The 26,871-nt window shown below is 50.3% G+C and overlaps 2 protein-coding genes across 2 annotated transcripts in view; both read right to left on the bottom strand.

Moving 5' to 3' along the window:
* Nucleotides 1-4,197, bottom strand: part of WNT8B (Wnt family member 8B) — a 37,797-nt gene extending 33,600 nt beyond the window's left edge. The window contains exons 1-4 of the mRNA XM_086467295.1: nt 3,973-4,197; nt 2,672-2,914; nt 1,883-2,279; nt 1,744-1,794 (exon numbers count right to left, since the gene is read on the bottom strand). Of these exons, the coding sequence (XP_086323421.1) occupies nt 1,744-1,794; nt 1,883-2,279; nt 2,672-2,914; nt 3,973-4,197 (916 nt within the window). The remainder of the gene's footprint in view (nt 1-1,743; nt 1,795-1,882; nt 2,280-2,671; nt 2,915-3,972) is intronic.
* Nucleotides 4,198-8,306: 4,109 nt separating this feature from the next.
* On the bottom strand, nt 8,307-26,657 carry SCD (stearoyl-CoA desaturase). Its single transcript, XM_086466897.1, has 6 exons — nt 26,631-26,657; nt 22,567-22,852; nt 14,858-14,988; nt 11,245-11,450; nt 9,732-9,964; nt 8,307-8,506 (listed from the first exon to the last, which is right to left on the bottom strand). Exons 1-6 carry the CDS (start codon nt 26,655-26,657, stop codon nt 8,307-8,309), a joined length of 1,083 nt encoding a protein of 360 aa, XP_086323023.1.
* Between the last annotated feature and the right edge of the window lie 214 nt (nt 26,658-26,871).

The raw sequence follows: 26,871 nt of genomic DNA, 5'->3' as shown, positions 1-26,871 counted from the left end.
CTTGTTTACTGTGAATCTCTCTAAACCCTTTGTGAACCTGTTGATGCTGTCTGCCTCCATGACATCCCATGGCAACAATTTCCAAAAGTTTATCACCTCCTGTGTAAAAAAAAAAACAAACCAAAAAAACCCAAACCCAAAAGTACTCTTTTCTGTCAAGTGCATCTAAAATTTGCCAGTTTCAAGTTTCCAGTAATTCTTGGTGCATTTTGAACCTCCTTAGCTCCAAACAAGGAAGCTGAGTCACAGACCAAAGCCAACAAGATGCCTCAGATGACATGAGCACTCAGAGCCTGCACTTTCATGGGTCACTGCTGGAGAGTTGAGGCTTCTCATCATTAAAATCCAGGTGTGGAACTCATTGCACCAAACTCATAATCTAAAAGACAGGCACCCAACAACTAATCCAGGTATCCGTATATAGAAGTTACAGATGCTCCACCAGCAGATGATTCACCTTCTTCTAAAACAGGTATCTCAGATTGCTGCTGTGTGTCACTGCGGGAACCGCGCCCCTGTCTCTCTTGACTCTAGAGGATGCTTATTTAACCGGAGCGGATTTCACACATGAGTTTAAAATTGCTGAAATTAGTTGAAACCTCTCCCCACCATCTTTGCCCTGTCAAAAGAGACACCTGAACTCTAAGTCATCTTGGAAGAATTTTGGCTGAAGGGGGATAGTGGGTGGGTTAGTGCAGGGTAGCCTGATTCTCCATGACATGCTTGAGGTGGGAAAACATCCTGACCTCAGCCACAGCTGTAGTCTTTCAGGGCTTTTAAATTAATTATCTTAGTTTTCTGATGATGCATTTCCCAGTGGTCAACCAAGAACAATGTATCTAAGCATAGGTTTTTTTCAGCTTCAGGGTCAGGTCAAATCTATTTTAGGTGATAAAATGGCAGTTAAATGCATGATATTTGGATCACCAGTATTAAATTAGGCAGCTCAAAAAGGCAAGGAAGAAGAGCAATATTATGATTGTGTTTCCTATTTCTGAATGTTAAAAATCACACGGCAAGTGTCACTGGAATTGGGTGATTAGCTTAGAAACCATTAATTTTATATATCTGTGTAAATATGACAGATTGTGAAACCTCTGTAGCTGAAGGGACAGGTATTTACGATCATTTTGTCAAAATCACAATTTTGCTTTGTCAGCTTATAAGGCAGTGAAGGTCACAGGCATTTTCCGAAGGGGTAGGCACTTCTGTTTGAGTGCTAAAGACCAGGGTTTTGTAAAAAGCTATTTTAGGAGAACTGAAAAAAATGTAAAACAAGCAGATGTGTTTGTTACGAAGCCAAATTGGCATGTAGCAGCTGTCATCACTATGGTCTCCATTATGAAATACTATTTGCTCTGTAAAGTGCTGTATCTTTCCATGCAGTTTAAAAAGAAATAGAAGATAAGAGTTTTACAGGTTGCTTTTTCAGTTAAGAATTCCAAGTAAGCGAGGATTTGTTTGTTTTCACATAATGCCAATTTTCAATATACAGTCACAAAATTACCAGCTTATAACACAACTAACATTTATCTGTATGAAAACTAATTTTTAAGCCTCTCTCCCAATCCAAGTATCCTGCTTTACGATTGATACTTGTGCGTTTATGTGCATATACACACACCTACTTGTGTGTGACTATATGTGTCTGCATGTCTACTGGATTATAATTTTTTGTCTCCTGGGTTTTTCGTACTGCCTTTTTACAGCTAAAGCTTTAAGGGAAAGCTGGGGTGCCCGTACTTCCCACGACTCCCGCATCCGACGCTTCACGAGGGAGCAGCTGGGCAGCAGCTGGGGGCGATTGCGCTGAATTAGAGGGGGGATGCTCTCGAGGGGCAGCAGGACAGCAGGCAAGGGGCTGTCCCGCCGGAAAGGGTACCTGCCGCTTCCCGGGCGCTTTGCTCCGCCTTTCCCTCCCGCAGCCCGTGAGAGGCAGGCCGAGCAGCCGCACCCCCCGGCGGGTGGGTGAACCCCCGCCGACCCCCGCGGGGCGGCACGGGGACGGTGGGGCGGCACGGAGGCGGCTGCAGGCCGGCCTCTCCCGGGGGAGGGGCGCGAGGCGTCACGGCGAGCCCCGGCGTGGGCCTGGGCCGGGCCCGGCCGAGGGCGGGCGGTGCCGCGGGCGGAGGTGCGGGGCGGGCGTGCGGGGCGGGCGGCGGGCGCGGATTGGGCCGGGCCGGATCAGACAAGCGCGGCGCGGCGCCGATTGGCCCTGGCCGGGTCAGGAGCTGTAGGCAGTTGGGAGCGCAGGCCGACACGCTCCCGCAGGCCGCGGGCTGACCGGCAGTAACCCTCAGGGAAACTCGGCCCACTTCGGGTTTTTTTTTTGTCCTCCTCCCTTTCCTCTTTGTGCACCGTCAGCTGGTTGCGGCTAGGCCAATGGCCGCGGGGGGTGTGCGGAGCAGGTCTCCGCTCACCCTCGGCCGCCGAGCGAGGGGGGCCGCGAAACGCGGCCTCTCGGGCCAAAGCCGCGGTTGTGCCAGCGGCTCTTTCGAGCCCGAGCAGAGGGGGCTCGGCCCCCTTATGTAAGCCAGCGCTGCTGGAGGTGGGCCTTTGCGGCAGGCCGGGCACCGCTAGCGTGGGTTACTAGCTAGCCTGTGGGCACCCCGCTGTCCGGGGGTACGGGTCGGCACCCGCATCCCTGCTGGCGGCGGCGGCAGCCACGCACCGGAGCGCTGTCCACCGGGGCAGGGTGGCCACCGGGCTCCCCAGAAGAGCTCCCTCGGGCAGGGCTGAGGCTACTTGGCTGGGCATTAAGCAAATACCACCCACTCCGTCCATCTGGTGCGCAGGGCTGCTGTGGTGCCATCTTCCCCGCGTCCTCTGCTGGGACTTCGCTCACTTTCCCATCCCCGCCTCCCCGCCCCCCTCCCGCCTCGCCCCTGCGCCCCAGGAGGTCCCCACAGCTTTCCTGGGGTCATGGCCCCTCTTGGAGGGTCGGCAGCAGCTGCTGGTTTCTCACCGCGGTGGGAGCCGCTGGCTTGGTGCAGGGCTGGCACCCAGCCCCGCTGTTGGGCAGCTCCCAGTGGGACTGCTGCCCTCCCTGGGACACCCTCCCTGGTTCTAACAGAACCAGGGTCCTGGGCCGGGTACACTGAGCGCCTCGCAGTGACCACAAGGTCTCTCCATCCCGGCTCTGGGGAGGCGATCGCAGCTGGAACCTGGTCCCCCACCAAAGACCACACTGGCAGCTCCTGCGTGTTGTGTCCGGAGAGAGAAGATGCAGCAAAACCTCCACGTGGCTGCTGACAGCCAGCAGCGCCAGCCGGCAGCCCTCCCTGGCCTCCCTCGCTGGGCCTGAACAAGCAGGCACTTGTTTGCCTGTCCTCTCCTACCCAGCAGAGCTGGCTGGCACGTTAACCCTTCCCTTCCCTCCCCATCTCTGGCGGGTGGGAGGTCTTCAGACAAGCGAAATTGGGGTGCATTGGAACTGCAACCCAAATTCACAGATTACATAGGAGACTGGGAATAATAATCATGTGTGAAACACTTCCAGGCAATGAACTCAAAATGGTGAACTAGTGCTGCTGAAGGGCTTGATAGTATAGGAAAACATATTTTGGGCAGGGGATTTAATAACACCCTTTAACAAAGAGGGAGAGGCTGAGATCTGAGTTCCACTGTCATGAAATTTAGACAGAGGGATCATTAACTTTATTTTTAGGCTTGGCTGAGTAATCAGGACTTTCAAAGATGTGCCTTCTCTGCTTCACTTGTTTTAGGAGGGGCTGTGCCAGCATAGCTGGGATCAAAAGTGGATTATCAGAAGCAGCACCTCTCTTGTCACTTCCAGGGATGTACTTCTGTGACCGGCTGATGAGCCGGAGTGTTTCATCTGCCTTTTCCTACAGCTCAGGGCAGCCACATTGCCAGGTGGGAGAACACGGCTGCTGGAAGAGCCCAGATCTTCCTCCGAGATAACCCTCTTCTTCCTCCCTTGCTCCTGCTCCCTCGCCCCTGCTCTCTCACCCATGCTCTGGTTTGCAGCACCCTGGCTCTGGCCTTCCCACTGAAAGGACTTTCTGGCAGCTGTAGCTGGAAACCAAAGCATGGGCCACTTTTGCCGAGGAATTCAGCATGCCTGCTGCAAGGGGCCGGCAGCGCCAGCGAACAGGGGTTGGATTGGGGGTCCCTGGGGGGTTCAGGTGGTAAAGTTGCTGCAAACGGGGCCATCTCCTTCGCCTGCTCCCGCATGGAGCAAGCTGGTGCCACACAGAGATGGCCTTACTTGCCGCTACGACCGATCGGATGTTCGAAAGGCAGTTGCGTGGGGAAGCGAACATCAGTTGAAGTGAGATTTGGTCCGGGGATTTCCCCCGTCTCCTTTCACTTCCCCCCAGCTGCGCAAGGGCGGGGGAAAGCAGGGACGCTGGCTCTTGCAAGAGGAAAATTCCCCCTCGCTGAGGCTGATGAACCCGCCTGATGTGGTGGCCGGCAACGGCAGGGCTGCCGGTATTACGTGTTGGGCTGCATGCACACCCATCAGCCGCGGTCTCTGGCAAGAGGCCCTGGCTGGAATTAACCTGCAGTAACCCCGCAGTGCAGGGGCAGCCTTGGCGAGGCGTGCCTGCCTGGCTGCCGTGGAGTATGACAGCATTATAATCTGTTCATTCACAGCGCTTAAAGAGCCAGAGGTTTTTTCCCTGGCTCTCCTGGAAGGGAGGAGGGTTTGGAAACGGTGCCCGATGGGGCACTGCGTGCTTTACCAATCCCAGTGTGCCATGTCATCACTCCAACAAGTTTTAAAGTAACATTTTTATTATGAACAAATAAAATTCCAGATCAGCACAACCAGATGTCTGTTTCCATATTAGTAGAAATTATTTCAAAAAGTTTTTTTTTCTATTCCAGTACACAAAACAGAGATACTACTATGCAGAAATCCCTAAGCTGTGAAAAAACGTATCCTACTCACATTTCAACAGTGACAGAGCTTAGACAATGTGCAGATTCAACTTTCCAGTCCTTCCCTGAACACCCAACACTTGGACATCTGCTCTTCACAATACCAGCGGGGCTGGGAATGGTTTTGGAAAAGAAACCAGTCCATGCTTCTGCCAGCAGCGGTGTGCGTGTGGTATCTATGCCTCCCTGCTCCATGCTTGGCAGAGCGCCTCACCACAGCCTGGAAGGCAGGGCGTAACCCCTGTAACAGATAGGGAAACTGAGGCACGGGAAGTTTTTACGTGACTTTATCCCAAATCACGCAGTGAGTGAGTAGCTAAGCTGGCAACAGGTCCCAAGAGAACGGCTGCTCTAGCCATGAGGTCCCACTGCTGCCTTCACTGCTTCCACCTCTCACAGACTCATTTAAGCTAAACATACAGACGACGTGTCCAGGATACAAACATGCCACCAAAAATATATATATTTATAGGTGTGTGTGTGTGTGTATATATATATCTCAAACAAAGTTCTACTTAAAGTGTTGTATCTGTTTCTTAATCTAACAAAAATTCTAACTCAAATACATTCAAAAATCACCTGCACCCACAGTTCAATGTAGGCAATTAAATAATTGAGAAACCCCTTGAATGTTCATAATTCGGAAAAAAAAAAAGAAGAAAAAATTACGGCAAATAGCTGTCAATACTCCTATGTATATTAAAGAAAGATTTAAGGCACCCAGAGATATTTGCCAATCTACCTTTAAAGTGACTGGGCAAACACCAGGACTGTTTGGTTACTGCTCCTCAGCTTCCACCCTAATTCCAGATTCTGGACCCGAATCAGCACTTGAAATTTGAAAGGAAGCCTTGATGTCAAACCCTGCTTCTCTGCTGAGAGGATGTGAAATATTGCAGCATGTCACGGCACGCTTCTCTACCATAGGATATGTCACACAACACCTTAAGGGCACAGGAGCAAGGAAATTATTCTCTTCACCTTCTCCCCTCCCCACACTCCTTTCTAATTACTGGCTGGAGCAAATTCATCTTCTCTGGAGACTTATATGAGTTAGAGGGATTTAGACTAGAGTGAAGTCAGCCTGCAATTACAGAGCTAACAGTGTTTCTCTTTTTTTGGAGGGGTTTTTCTTCTTTTTTTAAATGGTAGGATACAATTCTAGCCATAACCTGTTTTGCCCCAGCTAGCTCCCAGACAGTTGCAAGCCTCATAGCAGTAAGGATGCAGTCTCCTGGCACCAGAAGCTGAAGGGCTCCCTGCTCCATTCCTCCCTGTTGGCTCAAAACCTCAAAGGGTCCCATTGCTGAGCAATAAGAAGGCCATAGTGGTGGCAGGGAGGGGAAAGGAGAGGAGAAGGACTTTTTTTCTGAGTATCAAGCATGCTCTTGTTAAGGAGAACATCACAGAGCTGTCCTGGCTCCTGGTGAGTTTCACAGCAGCAGGAGAAAGCAAAGCTGCAGAGATTCGCTCCTGTGAAGCTTGCCTGGCTGCTACATGGCAATGCTGAGGTGAGGAAGTTGGCATCTGCTCCATCTCTGCCCTCCCTGGCCTGCCTGAATAAGGGAGATAACACTGCAAACCTCACTCCAACATCACCTCGTTCCAGCCACCTCTTGCACTTTCCTCCAGCTCCATTTGATGCATTTAAACAACAAAACCAATACTATTGCTACAACTAATAATAATAATAAAAATTAATAATGAGGAGAGTTAAGGGGGAAAAAAGCACATTCAGCCCAGCGAGGGGCGAGGGGCCATGATGTCCAGAAACTAACCCACTGCCTGAACTGGAGCTGCAGTCTCTGCAACTTGCAGGAAACACCACCCACAAGGACTTTTTTCCCCAACACACCCTCCAGCTGTGTGCCCACATTGGCTCGGTGATATAACTGACCTTTCTGCAGGCTCAGCCGCCTTCGCTGGCTGCCTCACCAGCGAAGGAGCGAGGTGGCTTGCTGAGGGGGCCAGGAGACAAGCTAAGGGACTAATGAGGAGCTGCTTTCGTCTCCCCTTCTGGCTCCCTCAGAGGAGCAGGGAATAGCAAACAACCCTGGTGGAGCCTGGCAAGGAAAGCCCGGAGGTGGCCCACACGGGCAGCAATGTCTCACCTTGGAGGTCTCGACTGCCTCAAGGCCCCCGTGGCAGCTGGCCCCACATCAGTGTTTCTCAGGCACTTGTTAATCGACCGAGCAGAGCCCCCAAGGATGGACAGACCTGCTTCCCGTGGACACCCTCACCCCTCCCTACACCTGCAGGTGCGCCCTTGCCCCGTCCCTATGCTCAGCACAGGATGCGGATCTGCAGGGCAGGCACAGACACCAGGATATCTGCCTGCCACCCAGCAGGGACCCTGTTTCTCCAGCACAGAAAGCATCTTAACTTAGCAGTGGAGCTTTGGTTTACATCCTTCTCTCATGCTCCGTTTTGGCAAAGTCCCACTTGCTGGCAAAAATCTCAGCGGCAGCAGTGAATAAAACCACCCCGAGCTGGTGCTGCCCCACAGCAGTCAGTGGCACATCGCTCCATCTGTCCCCGTCCTCACTGTGACTCTCCAAAGAGGCCGCAGAGCCTATAGCCAGGCTCTGCATTCAGTCTCTGGGGGCATGGGGCACAGTGCAGGGAGGGAGGCTGTGATGCCAGACAGAGGAGGTAATAAGGCCACCAAAGCTCCCCCTCCAGTGCCCGCTGCCACCACCAGACTCCCCCAGCTCCTGGTGGACCTAGCTGGAGCTCTGAGAGAGTCTGCGGGCTCTCCTCTTCCCAGCCAGAGAGACTGTGCGGTGGGGAGAACACTTCTCAACAGACATCTTGGAAAGAGACAACTCTCTTTCTGATGGCAAGGGAAGGGGATGGGGCTGCTTTTCCTGTGGAGAGCAGTTTAGCCAAGCCATGTCTGTCTGCAGCCCTTGAGAAAGGAGGAGGGACAGAGGAAGGACTTTTGGGGGGAAGGTGGTGGGGAGAGGGTGAATGACTTTGTCTCAACTCTTCAGCTGGCTGGTGCAGGCTTCCCTTAACTCCATGGTACATAGCCAGCTGCGATGGGCCTCCCCTGGCTGCTTCCTACTGGCTCCTCTACCAGGGAGAGTTGGGGACAATGTAAAGCGGGAGATGGGTCAGAGGGGCTGGAGAGAAAGAATGGAAAGGAAAAGGAGAGGAGGGAAAGGGGCAGCCTTGCTTTACAAAGGCAGAGTCCTAGATCTTAAATATATCATGTGAAATACAGCATGGGAGGGGATTAAAACTCATTATCTTAAGCAAACTGGTAGCATTATTCAGTAGTTAGTCAACAGAACATTAAACCTTTGTCCAGCGTGTTTGGAGGGGTCAGGAAGGGAGAAAGGGAGAAAAAAGGAGGAAGGAGAGGTGTGGGTGTGTGTGTGAAGGGGAGCAGGAACTCAGCCACTCTTGTGACTCCCATCTCCAGTTCGCATTTTCCGAGCCAGGATGACCTCCTTGGAGACCTTCTTGCGATCACTGGCCAGCCCCAGGAGGCACATGAGGTCGATGAAGGCTGTGGTTAAGTTGAAGTGCCAGCCAAACTCACTGGTGGAGTAGTCATAGGGGAAGGTGTGGTGGTAGTTGTGGAAGCCTTCTCCTGCAAAATGACCAAGGATAAAATGTTGCAGAGCTCTACAGGGTGGCTGCTTTACCTTGGCCCAAAGCACCACATTCCTGAAACAGGCTCTGGATTGAGTCCAGGCTCCTCTCAGCCCAATTTCACCTCTCCGCAATCTACCCCATCTCATTTGAGCATGGACCAGCACACCCAGGCTGGCCCAAATGAGGCAATGACAGTCATAGAGGACCTATGGTGCTTTAGAGGAAAATGAGCATGTGGCAAGGAACTGAGAAAGACCCTGGGAAAGACCCCTGCAGAACGACTGCACTAAAACACCACGGTAATCCTAATGGCTTTTCCTCTGTCACTACAAGAGCACTTCTAGTATCGGTTGAGCTACCAGCTAGACCTGCAGCAAGTCCCCAACAAGACAGGCCAATCAATACTCCTACAACACTAGCAGTCCTAATCCAAAGGGCATTTCCAGATGGGAATAATGCAGACAGACTTCTACAAAGTGATCTACCCCAGTCAGCCAGCCTGTGCTCTGGACACTGTCAACACTGGCTTCAGTGCTTACCCCTTCAATGACATCGCCTGGACTCCTGCTTTACCCTCTGAGTCTCTGCAGTTCAAACACCTCCCTACTAAAAATCCAGGAGCAGATCCTTCGGTGGTGGAAATCAGCACAGCCCCAGTGACGCACAGTGAGACAAACTAGCTGAGAATTTGGGCTTGGGAGAACAGATCACAGCAAATGCTGACAGTGGGATGTACTTTCCTAGGCCCCCAAAATTTCAGGAAAACACATGAGATGATCTGGCTTGTCATATTCTCAAGTACCCCCAAAATCACCAGCTGCCCTGAGAACATGTCCAAATGTGCATCTGCTGGTTTTCAAGTTGACAAATCTAAGACAGATAAGCAGAGACTGCAGCACACATTTTTCAGTCTGATGAACAGGGCAGAGAGACCTTCAAGCAGGGTAAATAAAATATTGCTATTGAGATAAGGAGGTGCTAAGTATAGCAGAGTCCTTTCCAGCCTGGAGAGAGGCTGGTGGGAACTGATAACCCCCTGCCCTTATGTACTCACCGGCCAGCCTGGGAAACACCCCCAGGTGCAAAGGCTGAAGGGGAAGGGTGCAGGAAGAAATGGGGACACCTGGATTCACAGAAATTCCTAGAAGCAGTTGCAGCCCCAAAGGGCAGTCCCCACTCTGCAGACTACCTGCAGCAAAAGACACGGATGCTGAACATACCTAGGGCCCCCAGGCTGACCAAGGGGTTCTCCCGTGGGTTGATGTACTGATCATATGGCCGGTTGCCAAACATGTGAGCAGCACTGTTCACTAGCCAAGTGGCATTGAGCCCTAAGGCGTAGCGCAGGATGGCTGGAATGAAGAAGCTGATGATGATGGATTCATCCCAGAAGTACCAGGGCACTACAGTGGGTAGTACGAAGCACAGCAACACCACCGAGGGCTTGTAGTACCTGGAAAGGAAGGGACCGGGAGGAAAGTGCTCAGTGGCAGAGGCATGACAGGAAGGGCTGGTTCAGTCCTCCCTTTGGAGGATTCACATTCAGCTATACAGGGAAAAATCAAGTGCAGAAATACCTCACCCCTGAGCCCTGCATCTTATGCCCTGGATGTGCAGAAGCCATGCCTGGAGACTCACAAGTCTTATTACTGGGCAGGAGACTCAAACTAAAGTCCTGCTCTCCCTGTCTCAATCTCACATGTGAACAAAGCAACGTCCCCATCATCTTGAGTCCAGATACCAGCTGCTGCTCGTGGCCTCATCTGCCATTTGCTTCTCAGCTATGTTCGTCCCCATGAAGGCAAGCCCACACTTGCAGAGTCCCACAGAAGGTACCTTCTCCATCTCCGGCCCAGCACTGCAACTCCTTGCAGACTTGGCCCTGCCTACCAATAGACCCCATCAAGAAGTGCAAGCAAGGGACATCTGCCCCACCAAATGAGTGAGCATGTGAGGTCTCTCACAGTAGACAGATGGGAGTAGAGGAAGCTGAACCACTCTGATGACCCACAAGAAAAGTCCCAGATACAAAAGGAGGGAAGCCATAAACCTTGCTTGGTTCATCTGGGACTAAACTAGGATACTCCTGAGTGAGGGTAGTTACCATACGGGTTCAGTCCCTCAACCCTGCAGCCCTGGTGACAGGCCCACCTCCTCTGGGGATCAGTCCAGTATAGCCACAGATAGCTGAGATATACCCCACCCAAGAGGCACCAGTGAATCAAGACTGTCCTTCCCAGTTACTGCCTCTCTCACATCCCCATTTCTAACTCCTCTTTCACCACACTGTTCCCAGGAGACTGATGGGAGATGAGCAGAGGCATGGCCTAAAGGTGTACCACAACATCTCCAAGGATGGCCTGGAGGCACCTGTGGGTGGGCTCTGAGCCAGCCAAAGCAGCAGCTGGGCTGTGGGCAGGCAGGAGTGGAGGTGCTTTGTGGTGGGTCTGTAGCATCTGCCGGTGGCTAGGTGCTGCAGGGTAGGTGGGCAAGAAAGCGGTGTGGGAGGGCTGGAGGTAGCACTAGCTCCTAAATACTTCCTATAGGAGAGGCACAGCTCATTTCTCACAGTTCATCCCACAGCAAAGCCTCAGGCCGACCAAAGACTCACATTTCTCATGATGCCCTCAATCCCCCCATGCTCCCTCAAAGGCGCTTGGGGTCCCCAACCCATTTGCAGGGTCCCTGCTCCATCCCACATGGCTCTGCATGGGGGCTGACCCCACCACTCACTTCCGCTGGAACATCACCACTTTGTCAGCCTTTAAGTCACTCAGGTCCAGCTTCTGGCCCTTCTCTATGACGTCCGGGTGCTTGCGCACTAGCAGCCAGCCGATGTGAGAGAAGAAGAAGCCCCGCTTGGCATTGTGTGGGTCCGCATCTGTCTCTGAGAACTTGTGATGGACACGGTGGTCCCGGACCCACTCATAGATGTCATTCTGCAAGGCAACAGGAGCGGAGACTTAGGGCCAGGGCTGGAGATGTTCCTTTCAAATTAACAAAAGGGCTTAAAACATTTAGACACTAAATCCCGTTGACCTGAACTTGTATTAGTCATTTTATCGTTCATTAGGGTTTGCGGGTTTTGGCTTTTAAAACAAAGGTTGTGTCGTCTTTGCTCAACCGCTTCAATTTTCTTTGAAATCTGCTTCTTTGGTGGGCTGTCTTTTCTTTTTTTTTTTTTTAATTGGCTAACTTCAGGCTTTGGTTTCCATATCCTCTACAGCATCACAGACTCTGATTGCTCAGCCCATTCCCCAACACCTGCAATAGCCAGCCCTCATTGGCCAGTCGGTGCCTCCTCCCTCACACGCTCAGCTCTTGTTGGTCACTTGTCCCCATCCCTGCACGGTGCCAGCTGGGATTGATCAACCTGCCCCTTCCCTTTGCCCTGACATTTTCCATGGGTCAACCTGCCTTGCTTTTCCCGGGATTGCCAAATCAGGTCTGTTTAACTTGGGGAAGAGGTTTCGTTAACTTTTTTTTTTCCCCCATTAGAAATCAGTCTTAAAATTAAGGCCCCTCTTTAGAAACAGAATAAACACACCATTTCAATGACAGTTATCAAAAACATCCTCCTTCAGCCCTATAACCATTATGTTTAAGCTGCAAAATCAATACTGTTTGGAAAATGTCAAAGCTTTCATAATTGGTTTTAAGAAAGGACTGTTTTAGCCACTTTTAAGAATAGATTTTAATGAGCCTGTGCTCATTCCTTTATACCAAGATTTCAGTTTGCTTAAAGCTATGTATTACACTGTCCTGGAAAACACGAAACAGATCCAAGCACGCCTTTATCACCTGTGTTACACAGGACTTTTCCTCGAAACACTTTGAAGGTAGCGAAGTGGCATAATCATCCCTATTTCCTGCCTCGAAAGACAAAGTTGCTTATCCACACAGGGACCCTGTAGCAGACACAAAACTCCTCAAGTCCCTCTCAAGTGCTGTAACCACTCCTTCAACTGAGATAAAATGATTTACCTGCAGGCCATGCAATAAGGCAATGATAGACACGGGCCAGGATTCAACTCTCACTTGTTTCCACATACTGGGAACTGCTGCCTTCCTTCCAGCCAAATGCTGAGCACCCCCAAGTATCACCAGCCTTCACTGATATTAGCCAGAGCTTGGTCACTCAGCATTCCCCGAGAAGAGGGTGGCCCAGCAGCTTTCCCTATCTAGTAAGCAGAGAAACACAACCAATATCCATGCTGGAAATGTTTCACCTGTGACCCAAAGTCACTTTCACATTTCAGACCCTACACAGCATCAGGTAACAAGAGAAAGCCCAGCCTGAAGGCTGACAAACAGCTTGGGCTTGCACATCTGTGGAGGCTTTCCCTTGTCTCCTGCAAATCCTTCTGCTGGAGGCAGGAGGCACAAACTTGGAAAGAGACCATGTATCGCAGCTGAAGCATGGTAACACTTCATCTACCACACCCTGTGCACAAACACCAATCAGGGGTCTCAAAGCTGAAAAGTTAGTATCTTGACCCAAACTTTAGCACATTATCTTTTCTACAGATCTTACTTTGGGACCACCTCTAACTGCAACCTTGTCTGAAAATCATGGCTTTCTGAGACCAGCAAGCAAAGCCTAGGAGAATGCCTCCTTCCTTGGGAGTTTCCAGTTACAGGGTATAACCAGCAGAGCTTCTGCTGTGCTGCAGCTGACTAGGGGGAGAATTCCCAAATTCTCTGAAATCACAAGCTAGAGGTCTCTGAGCAGCCAACAGGCATTTTCTGGAGGACCTCAGATAAGGTAATCTAGTCTTCTCTGGCCTTAAAACTTAACCGGTGTCACCTTAGAGCTGCTGCCACTAACAGAAATGAGATAAATTGAAAATAAACCTTCTCCTGATCTCATTGAAAGTAACAATTAAAAAAAAATAAATCCATGGGGAATGGTACTGAATTTTCAGTAAAACTTTGGATTAGTTCCTATTGAAGCTGGAATATCTGTCTGTCTCTCATCTTTGTCTATTCCTATCCCCTACAGCAATAGCTCAGCAAATTCTTTCCCCCTCTGCCCTATAACCCTGTGAAAGATGGTATTTGTACGGGACTAGCCAATACACAGCAACCCATCCCGTTCCCTTGATGAGTTCTGGACCAGTAGCTGGCATCAGCAGCTTAGCCCTTCCTCTTCCTCATGAGAGACTCTGCTTTGGTACTAACAGAGAATAGCAAAGTCAATGGCAATTTAGGAAGTTTTTCAAGGCTAAAAAACCCCACCTCATCCCCACCCTGTTCTGATTACATCTCAATGAAGTGATATCCTCTATGGCTACACAGAGGGAAAGGAAGATAATGACTCCAAAATACCTGGTCCACTTGGGCTTTACCCTTCCCCCATACCTCAGCTACAGAATTACTTAGTGTCACAGCACTGGTAATTTTCTGTTCACTTTCTTCTAGCAGAAAGTGCTGCACCCTGCCACCCTCCTGAGTACTTCCTACACACCAGCAAGCCTATGTAGTCCCTTCAAGTACAGTTGGAGGACGGAGTGCTGTCAGAGCTGCCTCACAGCAGCAAACCTGAGAGACCACCAGGATTTTTCTGTGCAGTGTCAATCTGGGTTTTCACTCTGACTTCTTCTAAAGGGCCATCTGCTACTTTCTGCAGTTCCTAAGAACTTCCCAGTTTGTTTGCTTTGTGGACCGTGAAGTGCTCTCGAGTCGTTAGGCAATATCCTGAGGTGCTTATCAGCTGCCTGAAGTCACTTGTGCCACTCTGAATGGGCCCAACCCTTCTGTCCTTGAAACATCACTGACCTGGGATGACTCTCTGGAAGCCAGTGGTGTGATTTATAACAGGGTTATTCCTGAATACCACTCCTCCAAACAAAAGAAGCACCCCCCCTAACTGCATAATCTCAACATGTTCTTGGTCTTTCTGCAGCAGCAAATTCCACAGCGTTGCTCTCTGGGCTGTGCAGGTGTCTCCCCCCTTCTCAGTCATGTAGCAAGAGGAGGGTGAGGCAACATCAGGAAAGCACTTAGCACTTCCACACCCCTTTCACAGGACCTGGAGCAAGCACAGGGAGACCACATCTTGAGGGAGCGTACACTCCTGCTTTGGAGAGCTTTCCTGCCCCTGGTCTTGGCCAACAACAGTCCTCTCCCCACCCAGTTTGTCTCAGAGTCACCCTCTGAGGGGACAAGGTGAAGACAGTGAGATGGACTCTAGCACTGCAGAGTTAGATGGAAAGGGCAGGTTGTTTCCTAACAAGAGGTAGAAGAAGAAAGGAATCTCTCCATCAGCTTGTGCCCCATATCCGAGACAGGGATTCAGGAAAGCACTTCATTCTAAGAACCAGTGGCACATTGAGGAGGTGCTTACCTGGAAGGCCATGGAGTTTACAATAGTCAAGAAGATCCGCAGAGGCAGTGTGGCTTTGTAGGATCGATGGCTCCAGAGGCGGTGAGATCCAGCTGTTATCCCCAGAGCACTCAGCAGGAAACACAGAATGGCTGGAGAGGAAAAGAAAGTGTTGGAGCAATTAGAACAGGTCAGCCTGCAGCAAAGTTTCAGGCAGAGCAGCACAAAGGCAGGCTTTCCCCCAAAGATATATAAGCAAGAGAAGAACCCATGGAGAGCAGAGATTGGGGCAATAAAAATCAATGTGAGAGTGCCCAAGCTAGCATAGGCTTCTTAAGCAACGTGGGGCAAATCACTTCAGCTCTTAATTTCTGACAAGGGAGGAGGCTCCGGCCTTACAAGGCTTGTCACAAGGGCTGGTTCTTCAGCATAGTGCCATCTGTCATGGTGTAGGATTGTCAAAACTGTATAAAGTGACTGCTTCCACATAGCCCTTTGGTAACGGCTCTGCAGTCCACCAGGGAACAGCTTCCCACTTTCCTCCCACTCCAAATAATCAAAGGTCTTGCTTTCCTATCTCACCACTCCTTACTAAATCTCTTTTGCATGCGTTTCACCTAGAGGTGGTAGATGATCTTAAAGTTCGTCAGGGGGACAGCTCAAGCCCAGGGTTAAGCTTCTCTTCTACTCTCTTTCTGAGCAGAAGCTGGCCAGAAAAAGATCTAACCTATAGCATCCCACTCAAGCCTGGTCTTCACCTCCAGCTCCACCATTGACTTAAAATCTGTCCAGAGACTCCCAGGCCCAGGATCTTTTTGATCCCCCCCATCTGCTCAGCTCCTGCACCACTTATGGAAGGAAACCCCAAGGCCAACAACTCATTGCAAGTTCTGCTCACAGCAGGGGCAGACGTTGCTGGACCCAGCTGAGCTTTGAGGCTGCTCCATGTGTTCCCTCTCCACATAGGTCAGAAGGAATTCCTTGCCCCCCTGGCAGCTAATAAAAAACCACATCCCTCTCCCTCTGGATCATGTGTTTATGTCTGCCCTGGTCTGTGTGTTTCCGCATGTCCTCCTGGGATCTCTGGAATTTAACCCAGGTTCCAGCATCTGGTCCTAGAACTGAAATGGAGAAGAGAATCCAATAGGGTCATAGCAGCATTACACTAGGAAGCTGGAGATAAGAAAATTTGACCCGAAAATTAACTCTTCCTCTACGAAGGAAGAGTCAGGAAGTTTGGCAGAAAGATGGAGGGCATTCAACAGTTGGTTTGCCCTGCAAGCTCAGACACTGAGAGGGAAGCGTGCACATCTGTGCATAGGTCAACTGATCCACCTTCAGTCCCCTGGGGATGCCTTCTTACCAGTCCCCCAGGGGAAACTTTCCTTGGTATAAATTTGCAGGTTTCAGGCAATTGGAACAATCATGAAAACAGCTCCTTATTCTTACACGTAAATCTGTGGATAGGAATCACTGGTATGCTTGACAATACCATTCAGTCCAGCCAAGTGGCTCTAATCAAGCTTATCTTGAACCAAGAAAATATATTCTCTGCCAGAAACTCCTCTGGAATCAGGGATCTGAGACATGCATAAGGCACTGTTCTTTCATTCAAAATAATCCAGGCTTTATTTCCTATCATCTCCTGCTCCCTTTTCCTTCTGTCACCTCCTTTTTGTTTTTCTACATTCCAGACCTAATCTCTTATCTGCTAAAAGCTGGCCTCAGCTGATTTAACATCCCCTTCTGGCCCCTTAAACTTGCATGAACGCTCCTCACTCCCATCCTGCTGTATAACTGCGACCTTCCCTGTCTGTTAATCTGATCGTGACTTCCCATCTTCATCTTCTCCCTTAGCTTCCCTGCCTGCTGCCGCCGAATGCAGTGCAAGCCTCATACCTCTGTGGTCTCTCAGAGGAGCCAAGCAGTCATGGGTCATAGCTGATTTATTGGGTATGAAGAGTGATGAAAAAGCATGCAAATGCAGCAGGATAAAGCCTTTGCAAGAGACAATGGAGCTGAGCAACGCTCACAAAGCTGACCAAGCCTAGAAGGGGAGAAGGGATGCTGGAGCAGGGCCCTTTGGCATTACTGACAGTAAAGTACTTATGTTAGACACCTTGAAGGTCTCACCCAGCCCCATGATGCTGACTTGAAAGCTACGAACCAGCTCATGATCAGTTCCCTGTTGGTTTTAGATTTTAAGACTCATTTTATATCAGTCACTATCCCCACAGATTCATACAGAAGCATAAACCTTGAAAAACTCCTAACATATGACTCTGATTTGCAGAACCTCTCTGGCCTCAGACATTTCAGTAACAACAAAACCCACTCCTGGATGTTTCAGATGCTTCCTACTGGTGGCAGAAGTGTGACTCACCACCATTCTCCCTTGAATACAAGCAGCTATACCCTGCAAACCACCTTTCATAAAACCTCTGGGCAACTTTATACCTATGGTGCACACCTCAGTAGCTGAGGTAGATTTCCAAGGGTGACAAGCAATTTATGGCAGAGCTGAGAGCAGCATGCAGGAGTCTGGATTTAACCTCCAACCTTTACAGACTCTATGAAAGACACCAGACAGGGAATCCATGATAAACAACAGCAGCTTGCAATGGATATGTGGGGCAACTTGATAGGGAAAGAGTCCAGCTCTCCACTGTGGGGCAAGTAGGCATGAGTTAACAGTGCACTGGGGACAGAAACGAACTATGCAATCTTTCATGATCTGCAATAGCACTAGAAAGTAAATGCCAGGTTAGATGAGGCTCTATTTATAGCCCTGAGTTCAGGCTTCCCTCTCTAATGAGTCCTCACATGCTGACTGGGAATTTTTTCGTAAAAGAGGCCTCCAGGAAGATGACTCTGGCTGAGGACTGTGGTATTTAAGCTTTGCAAGAAGGAAGCTCATCTGTATCTCTTTTATACAGGCAATTCTCAGAATTTGCCTGTGGATATCCCCTTCAGGAAAAGATGACACCAGCAATGAAGAAATATCAACAAGCACAAGGAATCACAAAAGAGATGTGGTGGGGACACTGACAGACCCAGAAACCAGACAACCCAGTAATTGCTTTTGGGTAGCCTTGCCTGAAAGCTTTCATTAAAAATTTGGAAGAGTACCCACTCCTTTTGGGTGCCTTGGCATAGAACAGTCATGGCCTTCATCCAAAACCCATGAACCTCAGCAGCTTGTGTTGACTTCTCTTGGAGCTGCATCCTAGGTTACTACAATGGCCACAACTCTAATTATTAATCCCATGTTGCCTTGCCTCTTGCCCGTATACAGCAGCTGTAGTTTATCTAAGGAGCAGACACTTTCTGCAGGAAAGGAGTTGATTCTCAGTCTATGCATATGTGTCACCCAGCTCCACAGAAACCCAAACTGTACTTGGGGACTATGGGCTCCATCAGCCATACCTAAAAGTTGTTGTGACAGTGACAGGATATAGACATTGAGATTGAAAAGTCTGGTGGAAAACAGAAGAATCCAGCACCCTAATGATTCAGAGGGTTCATCCCTGCAAACAATGATGAACATTGCATAGCCAGGGAATCACCATCTCACAGGAAAGAAGAAAAGCTCCTCCAAGGTCATCTGCTAGGAATGAAATTGGAAATAGAGTAGGGAAGGTGAAATAAAGTAGCACAGATTTTCACAGCTGCCCTGTGATGCTGCCCCAAAATGAAGGACTTAGGCACTCCATCAGGTGAGGTTTCAAAAGCATCTTCCAGATCACGCTTTGAAATATCCAAGATCCAAAAGACTGTCAGCTCACTGTTGATGTTCCCAATGATCCATTCAACTGGATTACAAAGAATTATGACCACTGACAGTAATATGCACTCAGTGCTCCAAAAACTAAACCCAAAGCATTCCGGATTTAGTCACGTCTATATGACTCACCAGCCTTTACCTCTTCAGGGCTCAGATTCAGACCTCAAGTTATGAAAGGAAGCCAGGAATGTGCTAAAGGCATTGTCACCTGCAGTCAACACCAAGGATGTTTACATGAAGAGGTGTCCCTGTTCCAGCAGGTGTCCTTGGGCTTCTGCTCAGTGCAAGGGAAAACTACAGCTCTGGACTGTTCCCTCCTTGCCTCCCAGTCCTGCTAGCCAGGTGGGTTGTGCTGGTCTCAGGAGAAATACCAAGAGCAAGGAAACATGTGGGTTGCATAAGGGGAATAGTGTCTAGGAGGAGCAATAGGAGCTACTGTTGCTAAAACCTAACTTTCCTACCTGGCAACTTTCCTCCTCTGTTCTCCACACACAGAGGAGAAGCACGCCACCTGCTAGTTAAGCCTGGAGAGGTCATTAAGTACAGAGGTGTTGCCTGCAGTAGTCATGATGGGAAAGTAACAAAAAACTTCTATAGATGTTTTGCTGGACACATCCCTTGGGGGTACTACTGGCTGAGATTTTGAGGCTGTCAGAGTTGCCTAAATTATCCAGCAAGATGCTCCTTGATCCAAAGATGATGTAGCAGAAACAAAAAATGGTATCAACCCATGCTTCTGCCACTGCTGGTATTGCAGGGAGCTGGGGTGTTGTTAGAGCACCACATCAAAAGGAACTGTCACTGTTCTATAGATGTTGTTGGCCAGCCCAACAGGGGTTAACACAAATATCATCAGTCTGCTGCACCCAAAGGCCAAGAAGACAACCTGCAAATCATGTTTCCAGGGAGGCTCAGAGCAGTTAGAGAAGAAACTGTCAATCACTTTTGCATCCTGCCCTTCCAGACTCAGTCTCTATGTTGTTTGGCAAATGCCATGAAATTGGCTCTGTGATCCCCAAAAAGACTGTGCAAGACTTTGTCAAGTGCAGTGGAGAAGACAGTAGTAAATAAAAGGGGAGCTGGCTAGAAAGCCATAGTGCTGGAAGGGCTCAGAGAGCTCTCGTTATGGTGTGCTCTCACCTGATCAACATCCCCAGCTTGTTCTAGGAAGCTCTGTACCAGAAAGAGATCAGGGGATACAATGAACACAGCAACGCAGAACAGCAAACAATGATGAAGGCAGGGCTGGAGAGCTTGAGAGACAAAGAGGAATTAGCACACAGAGGAATGAAAACAAAAGAGGACACAGTCACCAGGGTAACTGGTTTCAGAGGGACTGGAACATCAAGGAGATGGTGGCCTGGACGAAGAGGGTATAAGCAGGGTATTGCTCCTTATAATAAAATATGGAAGGTAAAGCAGCTACCAGGCACCACAGCTGCCTGTAGCATCGCAGCAGAGAACATCTGGGCCCATGTTAATTTTATGTTACATGTACACAGCCTAAGGAAGGAATGATCTGAAAAACAAACAAACAAGCAAAAACCCCAGCAGCTCCAGAACTATCACTGGGAGAGCTGTTCTGCCATAAGCCCATGGTGTATTGCCAGGAGCAACATAAGTCTCTGCTGCTCTATCCTTGTGTGTAAAATAGACCTCGCTTTGCTACCAAGGGGTGCTGGGAAAATAACAGCAAGTCAGTGAGATGACAGCCACAGATACCTTATATGTGCTAAAGAAAGGTATGAACTGAGAAAAGGGCAAAGCAAGAAGGAGCCAGCAGCCTTGCTGAGAAGCCAGACCTGTGAAGGATCACAGTATCCCAGCTCCGGTCAGCACTGGAGGAGAATGGACTATAGGGGAAAGCTCTGACTTGGCTGCAGGGAGCAGAGAAGGGCAATCTTTTCCCAGAACAAGTGCCAGGGATGCAGGACAGGGAGCTCTGTGGAGCTACTCCAGCTTTGGTAGGGCAGGATGGATCTTCAGCTAGTCCAGAACATTGCAGTTCCCCCAAACTCCATGTCCTTTTCCCATTCCCAGAGCATCTGTCACTCCAGAAGCCACCAAGGAATCTCGCAGTGCCTCACAGTGGCAGGAGAGCAACTGGCACTTCACATCAGAGTTGACTGAGGGAGGAGAGCAGGAGGGACTGGCATCAGGTAAAAAGCAAGGCAGATTCCCACAAAATACCACGGGATGCCATACATCCTGAACATCCTGAACAGGCACGCGGTTGCAAAGACACTGCCTCAGAGACCATTTTGGGGTAAGGTGGGGCTTAGCAGAATGCAAAGCGGCATTAATCTTCTGGATCAAGATGCTCGAGCCCACTTAAGTATCTCAGGGGACCTCAGATGAGAAGGGTTGGATGGAAGCTTGAAATTAAACCAGTAAACCCGACTTACCTTTTCCATCCTCCTTGCCCCAATGCCCTGAGGTTATTTGGCTGGGGTTGGAGGACCCAGGCTGTCAGCTCAGTGAGTGAGAGAAGCTAGCAGCCCCTGCCTAGCCTCCAGCTGACAGCCCAGGGATGGGACACACAGAGCAGGTCTGAGAGCCCTGAAACACTCCTCCAAAGTCGTGCTGAGGCTGCATGTTCCACCCAGCCCTGCTAACCCAGGAAAAGCGCAGCCTGTCAGGTTTTCTCACAGGAAAGGCCGAGGAAAGTCTTTTTTCATAATGCACCCCCAAAAGGCCATGTTGGTTGCACAGGGAACACGTCAGTGCCTCTGCTTTTGCAGATTCTGTAGCCAGCCTCTGACCAAGTCCTGTGGCCTCCAGTGATGCTTATCCCCCAGGCCTCTGCCTGTGAGAGGCTCAGATGGTCCAGGAGGAAAAGAGTTAAGTCTGGCCATCCAGGGAGCTATCTTTGAAATCATGACAGACCAGGTGGATCACTCCAGGGCCTGTCCACAGCTGGGCTGGCCAGGACGGTGCTCCTGGCTGAGCACTTTGCAGGAGCACCGCTGAAACCAAAGCCATGCCAGCAGGTCTCAAACTAGACTGTCGCTTTTTGTTTCAGGATGCTCTGTTTCACAAGAAGGCAGGGGCTGGATGCAATCTCTCAACCTCCCTACTGGGAGCTGTTTGGCTTCTTAACTCCTCCAGGGGTCCACACAAAGGCTCGTGGAAAGCAAGGCTCCCCTGCAGCTTGGGCCCTGGGCCCAGCTGCCTCTCAAGCAGTGAAAGGAGAAGTTTGGTTCCTACCCAGGGCAAGGTCTCTGAGAAAGGAGAGGTTCGCCTAGCTACCTTCTGCTGGGTTGTGCTTTCCACTGGAATTTACTGCCTGGAGAGCTGCTTATTTATTTCTTGAAAGTTGTCAGGCTTAGTTCTGGGATGATGGGGGCTAATCTGTGCTTTTGTAAGAATGATAAAAGACCCGAGCTTCAGACTTAACTCTTGACTTTTATCTTCAGCATAACTGTATTTTGTCTCTTTCACCTCACTCACACATGGAGGCTCTGTGGGATTTACCCTGCCTTGGTAAGGACAGGAATGATTCTTGTCTTTGGGCAGCAGCCTCATGCCAAATGATGCCCTGGCTCCCCAGCCACCCCTTCAGGTGCTCTTGCTAGCACCTTTCTTTGTAACTTTCTGTGACTGTCACAGTACTCCATCAAACATTTTCTGTGCTTCACCCCAGAAGTGGCTGCACATGGAGGTGTGGGCTACTTCCAAGCCTAATACCTGTGAATCAAGTTTGTTCTTTAATCAGTGAAGCAGTCCTCCGCCCAATCCTTCCCTCCTAGGCATGACCTTACAAGAGACACTACCAAGCCCTCCCACAGCTTGCTACAAAGCTGGCTGAGTGGCTTCTTCTAACTGAAGACCCCCACTTTCTTCTTTCTCCTCCTCAAGTCTGTGGGCCTGGAGGAAAAAAAAAACCCACCACCCAACAGATCTGGGGTTTGCAAATGCCAAGAAACAAATGGAGGAACATGCTTACCCCATGCCAATGTCTGGATCTTTGCAGAAGGTATCAGTGTCAACCCGAGTATGGCCCCTAGATGCAGCAGGCTCATGAGAATGATATTCCTCCAGACGTATTGCATGGGGGGCTTGGGGCCCCCTTTCTCATGGTAGGTCTCATCAAAGATATCATCTATCATGCCCCGGTCTCCTGCCAGGTCCTCATGATTGAGTAAGTCCTTTTCCATGACAGCATCCCCATTCCTGGTCACCCGGGAGGTGACGGTGCCAACAGTGGTGGTGCTGGAAGTGGAGGAGAACTCCTTGGAGAGGCGGCAGTGGATATTTTCAAGAAAGGAAAAAGGGAAAACAAAACAAGAAGTTGGTGGTTACCAATGCAGGGAATAGAAACATAAGCAGCTACGCTGGCAGTACCAAGACTCACAGCCTGCAGTTTCCCTGGAAGGCTCCATTCTTTCAGCTGAGCCCCTGGCAACAAGAAGAGCCTGCTCTGGCCCCGCGAGTCATGGCCTGAGAGGGAGGAGGCTTGATCTTTCTGGGAAGAGCAGGTGAATGGTGGACAGGGTGCAGAAAGTAAAGAAAAAGACTTTTTTCGAGCAGTGGCTTTGGTGAGATCATTTGTAGGCTGCAAGGATTTCCACTTTCCTTCAGTTTTATTAGCGGATATTTTTAGCTGGGCTTGTGCATAAGCAAACAATAAAGGAAACCTTGTGAATGAACAAAGAGGTGGGAGAGAAATATGGTCTGAGACATGGTTTTATTATAAATCATTGGCCTGCTCCTGATATCCTGCCTCTCTGTGTCACCCCACCAGGGATCACTGGGAGAACGTCAGGAAGATTGACAGGTGGATTCCTCTGGGGTGCCTCCTTAACTCCCCCTGCCTCATCTTCCAGGCTAGGATGGGGCAAGACCGACATACTTGGAGGTCAGTGGACAGAAGAAGTCGAGCAATGTGCTTCCAGTTAGACCTACAGCTCCTATCCCATGCTTGCTGCTACGCCTCTTATCCCTGTCCCGCTTTCCACCCACAGGCAAACTGAGGCATGGGATGACAATCCCTTGAGCCGAGGCCACCTGCACGCAGAGAGGAAGTTTTAAGCAGCAAGTTGGCTCAGCCTGGCTCCCGGCTCCCTCCTGTAACTGTGACACAATATTCCCTCTGCACACGCTTGTTTGCCCTGGCTGCGTGACAGCCTGGCTGATCAGGCATGCATGACGAAAAGAGCAGGCAGGACTGACCCTAATGAGACAGGTCACTGAACCCTGAATCACTGATTTCCATCTCCATCATGACAGCCGCATGCTTGCTGGTGCTCACAGCCCTTTGTCAGGCCCGAGCCCAAGCACCCAACGGGACTCAACCCTAGGGGTGCCAAGCACGTGGGATGTGAATGGTGGGAGGGCATGCTGTCCCCATCTCCTCATCTCCTGGCAACCTGCCCGATGGACATGTCCCTCTGCCACCTGCACCACTGCCTCCACGTGCGAAGGGGCAATAAAGGTCATTTGGCAGGAGTGGGAGAGCCAGGACTGCAGGAGGGAGCGTGGCCAAGCTGGGAAAGCTCCTCTCCTAATAGAAACCTCTCCTGAATTAACAGCAGATTCCTGCCCAGGCACATGGAATTCATAAAAGACCACCATCCTGCCATGGCCTAGTTTCCTGAGGGAGGCATTAAAATCAGGCCAGGCAGCTTACGTGGCCAACCCAACTCCTCCCTTTCCCAAGGGTAGAGGCTAGAGGGTTACAGACATACCTTCCTACAGGGAGGAGCTGGGGAGGAGCTGGCAAAGTTGACAGATTCCCCACGTTTGGGAAGTAAAATGACCTCTACAGAGGGAGCCCTGTAAGTTTTTCCTTCTGGAATCAAAGGTTAAAAAAGAAAAAACCTGGACACGAAGTATCCTGCTGCTTTTTCTGAACCCAGGCAGCTGCTGAGCCTGGGACCAGCTCCCTCTGCATCCCAGCTACAGGCTGTCTCTGCCTACTTTCCTAATAAATGTTTTGAGGGTATGATACTCTGAGCTGATGGAGAATTTAGAGGCAATTCCCCCCCTCCCCCAAAAAAGCCATGAGAAATGTCTTCTAATCCAGAGATTAGGCAAGGAAAAATCCTGCCCGTTCCAAAGTGTCAGATATTCTCATCTGGCATTTTGGCAGGAAGTCACAATTTTCCTCCTTGGCTGGAAGACAATCTACCAAAAAGATCTAAGACTTGTCTATGCAGGAAAAATTCCCAACAGAGATCTGGTGGTATAATTAGACGGGTAGTGCTCCCCATATGGACATGCTGCTTCCACAGTAAGAATGTGGGGTTGGAGTTGCATTTTTCTCTTCCACGATAGCTTATGTCACTGTCAAAGTTACACAGGGGCAGAGGAGAAGGAGGGAGAGTGCAAAGAAAAGAGCAGAGAGGAAAAACCTCTTCTTCCAGAGTCGTAGTGGCCACATAAGGAATTTTACCATCATACCTATGCTGCTGGAATTACACTGATATAATCGAACTGGTCATTTCTCACATGCACACTAACCTTAAATCAAAAGGGCCAAAAAGCAGCTGTGAAACACAGCTCCATCATTACAGACTTAGTAGGGGGAGTATGGGGGAAAGAGGGAGTGAGAGCGGGCAGCTATTTAGCTGGAGACCAAGGAAATGAGGAGGAAAGAAAGATTTTTACCCTCTTGTAGCCACAGTGGCTCCTGCAGCTCCTATCAAGAAGAATGGGATGGGGATTGATCTGGGGTTTAGAGCTGAGAGGTGGAGGAGGCCAGCTAAAACATTTTCATGAGCTTTCCCTCATTTCTGAATGACTTTGCAACTCTCATCTGCAAAACAGATGTGTTCCCCCATCTCCAACCCCCCACCCCACCAGCACTGAACACACCATAGGTGATCCTGGCACACAGCCAGCTTATACAACCAACTGCAGCTCAAAGGCTCCTACGCTGGGTTCAGCGTAGGGGCCCCAGGGCACCGAATCTCAGGTCCAGTATATTTGAATATGCCCAATGTGACCCAGGGGACAAGATTCTTTCCAGGCTCCAGGATATGCCCCAAAATACATGCCAAGACCACCAAACATGGTCTGAGCACACTGGCCTTGGCATATGTTTTAGGTGGGGAGAGGAGTAAAGCTCTTTACATCACAGCATCCCTGGAAGGTCACGGCACCTGCACCAGAGGACTGGGGGAGACCCTGCATGCTGGCGACAGGCAAGAGAGTGGGGCTGTGATTTACCTTCACTCCTAGCATAAGCAGAAGGGGGAACGATGAGAAGGCAAGAGCAGGAATAGCAGAATCAGCCCCTGCCTCCCCTTGGGCAAAGGGTGGCTGCCAGGAGGGGCAAAAATAAAAAATAAAATCTCTAAAGATCCATCAGCTCTACGTATCTTCCCAGTGCCAGCTTGTTATTCAGACCTTCTTATGCCAAAAATGGGCAGTCTCCCCATTATACATTCGCTTGGCTCGGGAAATGCAGACACAGTCATTCATTTCATCTGGGCAGCTCACCGCTTTCACCTTGCGTCTGTCCTAGAGACGCTCCCTGCTGCAACATTTGCCTTAAAAACGCTGTAAGTGAAAGCCCTTTCTTATTAAAAAAAAAAAAAATTAAGAAAATATAAAAATCACAGTCTGAGCACTACCAAAAACCCCACGACCTCTTGGCACAAAAGACCTTCCCAAACAGCCCTTACCAGAACACCTAGATGGATATTTTTAAGATAAACCTGTACTTTGTGCTCAGTCTATCCGAGCCCATAGTCTCCACGGGGAGATAATCCCAGCGGCGGCGATCCCCGCTTCCCTCACTGTCTCCCCATGAGGCCCGAATGATGTTTTAAGTTAGCACAGAACGACTTCGCCTCATGACTGAGAAGGGGCACAGCGAGGACACAGGCACACATGTATGTGTGCATACGTGTGTGCGTGCGCACACGGCCACGCGTGGATGCCCAGACCGTTTTTCCCAAGACAGCAGCAGCGCAGCACTGCCAGAGCCGCGGAGACGATGGAGGATGGGGCGAGGGGAAGACAAAGCACCCGCCTCCCCGGGCCCGCCGGCAGCCCCCCGCTTACCTCCTCCTGCAGCAAGTGCGCAGGCATGGGGCAGCCCTGTGTCTGCTCTCCGGCGGCGGTACGCGGGCGCGCAGGTCCCCGGCGGCGGCGGCGGCGGGAGGAGGCGGCTGGCTCTTGTCGGCCCCTCGCCCGGCGAACCGTGTGGCTCGGGGAGGCGGGTGCGGGGGTATTTAAGCGGGGCTGCTTGCTTGGCGGCTGGCGGGGGCGGGCTCCCTGCGCCCCGGCCTCCCGGTGACCCCCT

The sequence above is a fragment of the Leptosomus discolor genome, chromosome 6, assembly GCF_034619465.1.
Source record: "Leptosomus discolor isolate bLepDis1 chromosome 6, bLepDis1.hap2, whole genome shotgun sequence".
NCBI lineage: Eukaryota > Metazoa > Chordata > Aves > Leptosomiformes > Leptosomidae > Leptosomus > Leptosomus discolor.
The sequence above is the reverse complement of the archived record's forward strand: the minus strand, read 5'-3'. Positions and strand labels throughout refer to the sequence as shown.

What these genes read in the sequence shown, in the direction of transcription:
- SCD (XM_086466897.1), bottom strand. Translation starts at nt 26,657, where the DNA reads ATGCCTGCGCACTTGCTGCAGGAGGAG. An exon ending in TAAACTCCATGGCCTTCCAG is followed by an intron (nt 11,451 to 14,857) that starts GTAAGCACCTCC and finishes GTTGCCTTGCAG; the next exon opens with AATGACATCTATGAGTGGGT. An exon ending in GTGGTGATGTTCCAGCGGAA is followed by an intron (nt 9,965 to 11,244) that starts GTGAGTGGTGGG and finishes CTTCCTTTCCAG; the next exon opens with GTACTACAAGCCCTCGGTGG.